Source organism: Triticum aestivum, chromosome 5A, assembly GCF_018294505.1.
Source record: "Triticum aestivum cultivar Chinese Spring chromosome 5A, IWGSC CS RefSeq v2.1, whole genome shotgun sequence".
Classification (NCBI taxonomy): domain Eukaryota; kingdom Viridiplantae; phylum Streptophyta; class Magnoliopsida; order Poales; family Poaceae; genus Triticum; species Triticum aestivum.
The window spans coordinates 89742826-89754783 of record NC_057806.1 but is presented as its reverse complement, the minus strand read 5'-3'; the positions used below and the strand labels follow the sequence as shown (position 1 = coordinate 89754783).

The 11958-nt window shown below is 44.3% G+C and overlaps 1 protein-coding gene across 1 annotated transcript; it reads left to right on the top strand.

Annotated features, from left to right (window-relative positions):
- Positions 1–6524: 6524 nt before the first annotated feature.
- Positions 6525–10689, top strand: LOC123102446 (uncharacterized). The gene is made up of 3 exons (XM_044523792.1): positions 6525–6842; positions 8305–9673; positions 10003–10689. The coding sequence occupies exons 2-3, from the start codon at positions 8320–8322 to the stop codon at positions 10479–10481; spliced, it is 1833 nt and encodes a 610-aa protein (XP_044379727.1). The 5' UTR covers positions 6525–6842; positions 8305–8319; the 3' UTR covers positions 10482–10689.
- The last annotated feature ends 1269 nt before the right edge of the window (positions 10690–11958 follow it).

Genomic DNA, 11958 nt, shown 5'->3' with positions numbered 1-11958 from the left:
TGATGATGATCATGAAACTTCAGAACAAGTTACTACTGAACCTCGTAGATCAACCAGAGTAAGATCCGCACCAGAGTGGTACGGTAATCCTGTTCTGGAAGTCATGCTACTAGATCATGATGAACCTACGAACTATGAAGAAGCAATGGTGAGCCCAGATTCCGCAAAATGGCTTGAAGCCATGAAATCTGAGATGGGATCCATGTATGAGAACAAAGTGTGGACTTTGGTTGACTTGCCCAATGATCGGCAAGCAATTGAAAATAAATGGATCTTCAAGAAGAAGACTGACGCTGACGGTAATGTTACTGTCTACAAAGCTCGACTTGTCGCAAAAGGTTTTCGACAAGTTCAAGGAATTGACTACGATGAGACCTTCTCACCCGTAGCGATGCTTAAGTCTGTCCGAATCATGTTAGCAATTGCCGCATTTTATGATTATGAAATTTGGCAGATGGATGTCAAAACTGCATTCCTGAATGGATTTCTGGAAGAAGAGTTGTATATGATGCAGCCGGAAGGTTTTGTCGATCCAAAAGGAGCTAACAAAGTGTGCAAGCTCCAGCGATCCATTTATGGACTGGTGCAAGCATCTCGGAGTTGGAATAAACGCTTTGATAGTGTGATCAAAGCATTTGGTTTTGTACAGACTTTTGGAGAAGCCTGTATTTACAAGAAAGTGAGTGGGAGCTCTGTAGCATTTCTGATATTATATGTGGATGACATATTGCTAATCGGAAATGATATAGAATTTCTGGATAGCATAAAGGGATACTTGAATAAGAGTTTTTCAATGAAAGACCTCGGTGAAGCTGCTTACATATTGGGCATTAAGATCTATAGAGATAGATCAAGACGCTTAATTGGACTTTCACAAAGCACATACCTTGACAAAGTTTTGAAGAAGTTCAAAATGGATCAAGCAAAGAAAGGATTCTTGCCTGTGTTACAAGGTGTGAAGTTGAGTAAGACTCAATGCCCGACCACTGCAGAAGATAGAGAGAAAATGAAAGATGTTCCCTATGCTTCAGCCATAGGCTCTATCATGTATGCAATGCTGTGTACCAGACCTGATGTGTGCCTTGCTATAAGTCTAGCAGGGAGGTACCAAAGTAATCCAGGAGTGGATCACTGGACAGCGGTCAAGAACATCCTGAAATACCTGAAAAGGACTAAGGATATGTTTCTCGTATATGGAGGTGACAAAGAGCTCATCGTAAATGGTTACGTTGATGCAAGCTTTGACACTGATCCGGACGATTCTAAATCGCAAACCGGATACGTATTTACATTAAACGGTGGAGCTGTCAGTTGGTGCAGTTCTAAACAAAGCGTCGTGGCGGGATCTACATGTGAAGCGGAGTACATAGCTGCTTCGGAAGCAGCAAACGAAGGAGTCTGGATGAAGGAGTTCATATCCGATCTAGGTGTCATACCTAGTGCATCGGGTCCAATGAAAATCTTTTGTGACAATACTGGTGCAATTGCCTTGGCAAAGGAATCCAGATTTCACAAGAGAACCAAGCACATCAAGAGACGCTTCAATTCCATCCGGGATCTAGTCCAGGTGGGAGACATAGAGATTTGCAAGATACATACGGATCTGAATGTAGCAGACCCATTGACTAAGCCTCTTCCACGAGCAAAACATGATCAGCACCAAGGCTCCATGGGTGTTAGAATCATTACTGTGTAATCTAGATTATTGACTCTAGTGCAAGTGGGAGACTGAAGGAAATATGCCCTAGAGGCAATAATAAAGTTATTATTTATTTCCTTATATCATGATAAATGTTTATTATTCATGCTAGAATTGTATTAACCGGAAACGTAATACTTGTGTGAATACATAGACAAACAAAGTGTCACTAGTATGCCTCTACTTGACTAGCTCGTTAATCGAAGATGGTTATGTTTCCTAACCATAGACATGAGTTGTCATTTGATTAACGGGATCACATCATTAGGAGAATGATGTGATTGACATGACCCATTCCATTAGCTTAGCACCCGATCGTTTAGTATGTTGCTATTGCTTTCTTCATGACTTATACATGTTCCTATGACTATGAGATTATGCAACTCCCGTTTACCGGAGGAACACTTTGTGTGCTACCAAACGTCACAACGTAACTGGGTGATTATAAAGGTGCTCTACAGGTGTCTCCAAAGGTACATGTTGGGTTGGCGTATTTCGAGATTAGGATTTGTCGCTCCGATTGTCGGAGAGGTATCTCTGGGCCCTCTCGGTAATACACATCACTTAAGCCTTGCAAGCAATGCAACTAATAAGTTAGTTGCAAGATGATGTATTACGGAACGAGTAAAGAGACTTGCCGGTAACGAGATTGAACTAGGTATTGAGATACCGACGATCGAATCTCGGGCAAGTAACATACCGATGACAAAGGGAACAACGTATGTTGTTATGCGGTCTGACCGATAAAGATCTTCGTAGAATATGTAGGAGCCAATATGAGCATCCAGGTTCCGCTATTGGTTATTGACCGGAGACGTGTCTCGGTCATGTCTACATTGTTCTCGAACCCGTAGGGTCCGCACGCTTAACGTTACGATGACAGTTTCATTATGAGTTTATATATTTTGATGTACCGAAGGTTGTTCGGAGTCCCGGATGTGATCACGGACTTGACGAGGAGTCTCGAAATGGTCGAGACATAAAGATCGATATATTGGATGACTATATTTGGACACCAGAAAGGTTCCGGGTAAGATTGGCACAATATCGGATCACCGGGAGGTTATCGGAACCCCCCGGGAGGTATATGGGCCTTATTGGGCCTTAGTGGAAAGGAGGGGAAAGGAGCAAGGGAGGGGGCCGCCCCCCCCAAGCCCAATCCGAATTGGGAGGGGGGCCGGCCCCCCTTTCCTTCCTCCCTCCTTCCTCTTCCTTCCCTCTCCTACTCCTAATAGGAAAAAGGGGAGTCCTACTCCCGGTGGGAGTTGGACTCCCCCCGTTGGGGGCGCCACCCTCCTTGGCCGCCCCCTCCTCCACTCCTTTATATACGGGGGCAGGGGGCACCCCAGAGACACTAACAATTGATCATTGATCTCTTAGCCGTGTGCGGTGCCCCCCTCCACCATAATCCTCGATAATATTGTAGCGGTGCTTAGGCGAAGCCCTGCGACGGTAGAACATCAAGATCGTCACCACGTCGTCGTGCTGACGGAACTCATCCCTGACACTTTGCTGGATCGGAGTCCGGGGATCGTCATCGAGCTGAACGTGTGCAAAAGCTCGGAGGTGCCATAGTTTCGGTGCTTGATCGGTCAGGCCGTGAAGACGTACGACTACATCAACCGCGTTGTTATAATGCTTCCACTTCCGGTCTACGAGGGTACGTAGACAACACTCTCCCCTCTCGTTGCTGTGCATCACCATGATCTTGCGTGTGCGTAGGAATTTTTTTTGAAATTAGTACGTTCCCCAACACATTGAGCTTTCTATAATCAGTACAGAGCCTCATAGATCCATCTTTTTTCTTAACTAGGAGAACTGGTGCTGCAAAGGGACTTTGACTGTGCCTTATCAAATGTGCAGCTAATAGCTTTTTTATTTGTTCCTCCATATCTTTCTTTTGGTGTTGAGGGACCCTGTAGGGTCTGACCTAAGGTGGAGTAGCTCCATGTACTAGAGGAATTTTGTGATCTAAAGCTCTCTAAGGTGGTAATGCTTTAGGTTCTTCAAACAGGTCTGCATATTCCAAAAGTAACTTTTGTATTTGAGGAGGAGTTTTGAAATCCTCAGGAGCATCCATAATTATATTATGGATTTGACAGAGGAATACTTCAGGTCCTTTGTCCAAGAGCTTGTCCACTCTCTTTAGTGGTACTTCCTTCAGATTAGCAGCTGTGGAAAACATTGCTGTAGATACTGTTTGTTTCCCTCCATGTGTGAATCCAAATTGTTGTGCAGGTATGTCAAAGGATACAGGGCTAACAGCAGTGAACCAGTCATACCCTAAAATAACATCATGACTAGGCAGAGGTATCACTCTGAAGTTGTGAGTTAGTGTCAACTTAGCAATCTGAAATTCACAGCTGGGAACTACTGCAGCAGACACTAGTGTTCCACCTCCAGCTACTGAAATGTTTCTAGGTTTTACAGGTAACATGTTGCAGTTGGCCTTGACAGCAAAATCCTGATTGAGGAAAGAGGTAGTACTACCAGAATCTAATAAGGCCACTACTCTTTTTCCATTAATATGGATTATCACTGTTGGAGTGGGCACTGCAAGCTGTTGTCCCATTGCAAATGCAGAGATGAACATAGCTTGATCTCCTTCAGATACTGGCTCCATTTGTTCCTCACTCTGTTGCTCTTCCTCATCATAAGTTGTTTGCTCCTCCACTTCCTGTTGCATAGCATGTACAGTTGGCACTAGTTTACACTTGTGGCCATGCATCCACTTGTCTCCACATCTCCAACATTCTCCCACTTTCCTGATTTTCTATGCATTGTTAACAGGGATTTCATTCTGCCTGATAGGAATTTGCTGCTGAACAGAAGGGGAGATGTTCTGCTTAACAGGAAGATTTCCAGAGGATTTCTGGTAGTAGTTGTTGTAGGATATATTACTTCTTTTTGGAACTGTTGTCACTGGTAGGTGACAGGGCTCAACATCTTTAGCCAACTAGTAAGCATCAGTTAGTGTTTGAGGTCTTAGTGGTCTGGTCTGGAATTTGATGCCATCTCTCAAGCCATTGACATAGCATCTTACAAACCAAGATTCCCCCAGCTCTGGATTTTCCTCTTGCACATCAGCCATTAGATCTTCAAATAGTTTTATGTATTCAGACACTGTGCTGTTTAACTGTTTAACTGAGTTGAATTTTTCAGTTAAATCATAAGAGCCTTGTGCAGAAAATCTTTTAGTGATTTATGTGCAGAATTCTTTCCATGACACCTTCTTTTTTAACAGCCCTGATCTTCTTAACCATACATCTGCATCTCCCATTATATACAACCGAGCCAAGGAAACCTTGTATTCTTCTGGTGCTCATGACATCTGAAAGTACTTGTTGCACTGCCTAATCCATCCAACTGGGTCTTCACCCTCAAATCTAGGGAAATCCATTTTAGGCCCTTTTGTCAGAGATCTCATGAACTGACATTGCATGTCTTGTTCATAAGTTTTTGCATAACCTTGCCACAATTGCCTATCTCTGTTTTGCTAGTAATGTTGCTGAAATGCAGGTGTGTAAGCATTGTGCCTTGCGGTAAATAGTGTTCCTATAGGACTTGCATGCTCTGTTTTGCCCTGCTGAGTAAAGCCAGGTGGATCTGCAGGCCTGTTTGTTCTGATAGGAGGTAAGTTCTGCATTTGTAGCTCTTCTAGCTGTTTTGTTTTCTCTTTTTCTGCTTCCAGCCGTTTTCTGAGTTGCTCTGTTCTGAGTGCCTGGTTTTGCAATTGCTCTTGAGACATTGTTGGTGATTTGGGTATTTGCTGCGAACTAGAGGTTGGATCAGAGACCTCTCTCTCTGGACAGGGGCCCTAACCAAGGTCTGAAGCACTGCATTGATTGTTGAGAGTTGCTTTCCCAAATCCAAAACCACTTGCTCTACATTCCCAACTTGCACTGAGATTTCGCCTTGTTTAGAACTGACAGAATGAACATCATCATGCAGTTTCGCCATATCTGCCTGCATCCGGGCTTGATCCTTCTGTAAAACTCCAAAATCCTCATGCAGAGACAACATCTCTTGAAGATCTGCCTCGTCAATTGTCTTTGCGCGCCCCATCATCTTGATCTGAAGTGGTGCTTAGGAATTTTACCACTGGATACCCAGCAACCCTTGCTCAACTTCAGATCCTGCCGTCGCCACGATCCACGCCTCCAAAGTACACGGATCAGTGCTCAGATGCGGGATTTTACCGACCAGGCGATGTGCCCGACCAACCGCTCCGGCTCGACTGATCTGTACCCGAACGATTGCCGCCGCCAGCGCCTCCACACACCGCCTCCTGACTACAACCCCGACACCAACGCCGCCTACTAATCACCGCCGATCAGAAGAATTAGGGTGGGAAATAGGGTGGGATCTTGCTAGAGAGAAAATTTTCCCCCGATTTCGCTCATTTCCGCCGAGGAACGAATGCTCTGAATACCAATTTGTCAGGAACTACCTAGAATTTAGAACGCGATCTAGGGATTTAAAGGAGAGGACTGGGGAATTCCGCCTAGATCTCGAATATGTATTTGTATATATGAGTTTACTTGGCCATCTAGGCAATTCTTAGCAGAAGCAACGATAGTGACAGCCAGCCACAGCCCGGCTGTTATATAGGCAGGCGTTCCCGGCAACGGGGTGAAAAGCAACAGTAACTAGCGGAGTAACGATACAAAGGCCATCATACGGCTAGCGACGAAGCGGTAACTGCGAGGAGCCATCTCAGCCGTCCATCTACCGAAACGTTCGTTATGCGCTTGAGCAGCTACAGTTAACTGAATAATAACATCGCATCTTCAGTCCTGACAAACGCCACGTGCTAAACATCCACGCTTCTCCCTCCACCTCCCCCTCTCTCTCCCCCAAAGCGTTAGCGGCAACCTCCCTCTCCTCGCTCACGGATCATTCCACCGGCACATCCGTACCACACGCAGCCGTTCTGTTCGTCGGTTTGGCGGCGAGCGGCGGAAGCACGATGTACCTACCTAGTATATACAGAAGCAATCTCTCCTTTCCTGTCCTCCTCTGCATTGGTCTCCGGCCGTCCATGCGTTTTCGCTAGCTGCCTCCCCGACCCGACCGATCGAGCATCGCATCTCTGGAGTCCTTGCAATCAAGCTAGGACCGGGAGCAGGACGTCGGTCAGCAGGTAAGGCTTTAATTCGGAGATTCCAGTTCCGGCGCTGCGATCTCGTGGTGGACTGGACTGGACGATCCAATCTAAGTTTGTTTCTTTTCTTCTTGAAAGTTTCCCATCAAGAAACGGCGGGGGCGCATGACGCTCTACAGTTTTCTCTTTCTTTCTTTTCTTCCAGTGTTGATGCCCCTCTGTATATCATCTGGATATGGCTCTGTTTAATTGCGTCTCAGTTCGTTGATTCTTTGGAGGAACAACCTGTTTAATCTTTCCTGTGCTACTAATGCTGTACTCTTTTGTGATGTCAAGTCAACTACGCTAGCAGATCCATCTCGCTGATACTACTAGATTAAATTAGTATTAGTAACAAGAATTTGTACTTACTGTAAATTATTCATTAAAGAATCGGATTGGAACCATTCTACATGTCCCTGTAGTACTAATGCTGTATTAAACATTGGTTTAACACTTATGTCAACTAGGCTACGCCAGTAACTATCAATAGCTGGTAGATTGGGAATGGGTAATCATTGATTAGTTCTATGTCTCTAAAGAAACATGATTGCAGCAAATCCAAAAGACGGAATAATTCAAAGGGGAGTAAGTAGGGCTTTGCTTGATTGGCTAAACTTATACTAATTGGAAAGTTGCCTGGCAAAAATACTAATTATAATGTAGGAAGGATTGATACAAATAGGTGTTATAACATGTTTGAGGAGCGAAAAGTGCAAGTAGCTCCCGAGCTCCATGACTCTTGGTATTTGAAATTTTTGAAAAACACACTTCTAGTGCTCAGAAAAATCTAAAAAAATACATGAATATATACACATATTCCTAAGACCCGGTAAAAATCTGATAAAAAATACTTTGTATTTTGGGAAATACAAAAAAGAGAAATTTCTGACAGAAATGACACAATTGTTCTCTTATACACTGTCAGAAATTTGTTTTTTTTCTATAGCCCAAAACAAAACGATATTTCTACCGAAACTTGCCACGGGTATTCGGAATGTGTATGCGTATCCCCGGGAAAAACTTCACATTTTTCTGAAACTTCAAAAGCATGAATTTCAAAATATTTAAATATAGAGAGCACTGGTGCTCGGGAGCTGCAAATCTGCACTCGTTTGAGGAGTTATAATATGGAAATGCTTTTATGTTAAGACTTTAATAAGATAGATGAAGTATCAAATTAGTTGGGTTTGGTGAGAATTGGTTGAACTGGAGGGAGAATGGCGGATCCATCTATGCATATTCTTGGAATAAGTTCTTTACTAATAGGTGATGCAGATCTTGACCAAGTGGCAGAAACAAATAGGACAGAGATGGCTAAAAAATTGGTGTGGAATGTGGTCTTCACTTTTGACCTTGAGAAATATTGCACTGCTTAATTCACTGGATTCACCTTTTCTGTAATTTATTAACCACGCCGAGTGAATTTTTCATGTGCTCACACATGTGCCTGCAATTGCAGCATCCTTGCTTCTAAATGACCGAGGAGGTGATCAAACAGGCTATCACTTCAACAACTCCTGCATTAGCGGAGTCGAAGAAAGAAGATCTCCGGATAAATACCACTGAAATCATAGATGGCAACAGTGTGCCGCCCTACCTGAGGAGGAAAGAGAAGCCAGTTCCACATTACCAGAGAGCGTCCACTGGCTCTTGCCATGACAACTGCAAACTTGGTATTCATCATTCTTCCGAGTCTAAGAAATACTCGCCTGTTCGTGGCTGGCGTCAGGACCGCGCGAACGCCAGGAATGGAACACCCGACCTGGCTCAGGCTGTAGTCATCCCACAAGGAGACAAAGCAAGAAACAAGAGTCAGATGCTGAATATTTCTCATGTAAAAGATGACGCTGGTCCTGGTAAGCCTGAATTTACCAAGCAAAAGCCATCACTGAAAGGAGTACCTGGTCGTCTTGAAAGCTCTCCATGTGTAGAGTTGTTATCAGATGAAGTATCTGGAACTGTTGTGGCTGGAAACCAGCCAGACTGTGCGAAGCGCCTCATCATCTCACTTGATGACTTGTCAAGCTGTGGAGATGGACAATTGTCAGAAGGAGCTGTAAGCATTGAGCTGGATATGCCGTTGGCCATCCAGGACAGGGATGAGTCTGACGATCATAGTACGGATCATTCTGCAAATGACTCTGTAAGTTCAGAGAACATGACTAAGCAGCCTGTGATGGCATCGGAGAAGCACAGACAAGATAAGGACCTGACTAAACCACAGAGTTTCTCCCAGGGGTCTGTGAAACAGAACAGGAAAGCAACACCAAGTATAACCAGAAGCAGTATGTCAAAGCAGAAAAGCGGAATAACATCACATGAGAAGGTTGCAGGTACATCAGCTGGAAGCGCCGATGGACCAAGGACAACGGCAAAAAAGGCAGATCCTAGTGCTACTAACAAGTTCAGCCCGGAGAGGAAACTCAACTTGATTGTCACATCAACTCTTCCAAGGGTGAAGAAAATCAAAGCACCATCACCAGCTAGCGTGATGGAATCGTGTGCCAAACCTGCTACAAATAAGCATGCTCCATCTCCATCACCTCCTTCAGGGAAGCAAACTGAAAGAAAGATTACACTGAATAATGTTGCCAAGAATGCTCAAATTTGGCAAAACAAGGGAGAAGAAAAGGTTACATTGAGTCCACTGAAGCTGTCTCGTTCTACAGTGAGATCAGTCAGGAAAGAAACTTCTGCTTCCCCAGTGAAGAGTAAGAAGGTTTATGGGATAGAAAGTTTTTCTGGGTGCAAGGATAAAATATCAAAGACAGCTTCGCAAAAAATACGAAAACCAGACGTTAACAACAAAGAGAGACAATCTCGCAAAGGTACATCTTATCTTTACCTTCTGAAACATAAACATATAATTGCACCTTAGGTCACAAATTTCCTAATTCTTCTATACAATATTATGAATTTCACTGGCAACTAATAATGCCAATATGCAACTTGTATGGCATGATTGATTATAGTGCTGCCTTAAATTGATCAGGCCATCCTAGTTTAGCCTACAAAAACGTCTTGTATTTTGGCACGGAGGTTGTAACATCTAACATGGCAATGTATGGACAAGTTTCTATGAAATATTTCTTTTCAAATAAACATATACTTGGAGTTCATCGCAAGACAATGACAAGACATCATTCCCATTTTACAGAAAATGGGGCTATTGCAAGAACTGAAATTGCAGGAAGGCCAAAGATAACATCCACGCCCTCAGGCGTCATCATGAAGTCGCCTCGCATGCTGAGGTTTCGCCGTGGCAAGGTGCTGAACCTTGGCAGCAACCCTGACAACAGCACTCCCAGACGAGTACAGTTCAGGCCTGCAGATGCTACAGATGACGTCAACAGAAGCAAGTATCCTGCCAGACGCAGAATCACCAAGAACAATGAAGCTAAAGCTTCTGCTGCATCAAAAGATTCAGGTGCTTCAAGAGCTGAAGTTGTTGTCCTGAGGCATCAGGGTGCCAATGACAAAAAGAAGAGCGAGCCGCGATTATTCAACAATGTGATCAAGGAGACCGCGAGCAGGCTCGTTGAGGCGAGGCGGAGCAAAGTGAAGGCCCTCGTTGGCGCATTCGAGACAGTGATCTCGCTTCAAGGTATAAAGCAAGGCAGACCCAGCATTTCCTGACCTGAAGTTTGCCACGTGAAATTCAAGTAAATGTGGGGGTCTCTGGAGTTTCCATGTTAGAGGTTTCCTATTGGAGTTCTTGTGCACATTCCTTTGCTTTGGGTTCACAGGCCTACAGATAAGAAAAATCACCGAATAGGAATAATTTACTGTGCTGGTATACTAAACTAAACTTTGTTTCAGTTTACCTAATTCCAAGAGAGATTTGCCAAAATTGTCTTTTACATTTGAGCTGCTGCCTGTTCCGTTCCTGAATGCCATTGAGCAAAATCGTCCTGGGGGTTAAAATCTGCATTTGTTTTCTCAAGATTAAACTTGTGGTGGTGAAAATGATGCCATAACAACATACAAACTATCTAAAAAAAACAGAAAACGTCAGCGTTTCACTCCTAGGGACGCCCATATGCTCCTGCATTCATCAGTGGCATGCCGCGAGCAAAGCTCGATGTCTCCTCTTGATCTCCGAAACACCCTCATAGCCAAGGTGACATTGTTGATGCAGCAATCGAGAAGTCACCTAACGGAGGCAGAAGAAGCCGGCGACAACGAACTGAGGATCAAATCGCCATCCCGGAGAAGAAAGCAACAAGGAGGGCAGAAATCCAGACAGACAGAATCAGGCAGGCCTAACCTCGCTAGATTCCCAACGAAGTTGAACCTGGCTCCGCTTCGCCGAACGGAGAAGAAGCCGAAAGACAAAAACATGAACCGCCGTCGTCCACTCTGCCGAAGGACGCCGTCGAAGACCACCTAGATGAAACATACACAAAAAACAGGGCCCCTAATCTAGCCTTGAATGAAGTTCCACACGCCCTTTGCCGATGCCAATCAGTATCGCCGGAATGAGGACATGATGTTAGAGTCCCTATGTATATTTCACTCACAAGTACCAGGATTACAGATATATGCCACAACTACACTTGTTCTTTTTTCGACAAAGAAAATATATTAATATTGCGAAGATACCAATAATACCCGATCTTTGTACCAACAAGATGTCCAAAAGCATCAACAATACACATAGCCAAAAAAGAAAATAGAAAGAACAAAAGGAAAAAGATCCTGCCACGATGATCAATCACGCATCAATAACATTCTAACCATCACCGAAGACAACAATCGGATTACATAGAGGTTCTTCAAAAGCAAATGCCTCCAAGAAGGAAACAATGCACAAGTGTTGTCGTTGCCCGATCGAAGATCTCGGGGTTTCACCATGGAGAAAGTCCGGGTTCACCCAAAAACAATGCCTTGAACAAGACCATTGCCAGATACAAGCAATAAAGGCCAGACCTTGAGTTTTCACCCCGGGAATCGAGACTCGGTACTCAAGGAGCACCATCAAAAGTGCAGTCCTTCAGTGCTACCGCCCCCGCTTGCCGAGGCCGCTGTTGCAAGGCACCAAACACCTGGCACATGGTCTTCATCGCATCCAATACACCTTTCCACCAAAGCTTCAAGATCTCCAATCAGCCGT

Excerpts from the sequence above, each read along its gene's own strand:
- LOC123102446 (XM_044523792.1), top strand. The coding sequence starts at position 8,320 with ATGACCGAGGAGGTGATCAAACAGGCTATCACTTCAACAACTCCTGCA. Across the intron at positions 9,674-10,002 it reads AGAGAGACAATCTCGCAAAG|AAAATGGGGCTATTGCAAGA; the intron begins GTACATCTTATC and ends CCCATTTTACAG.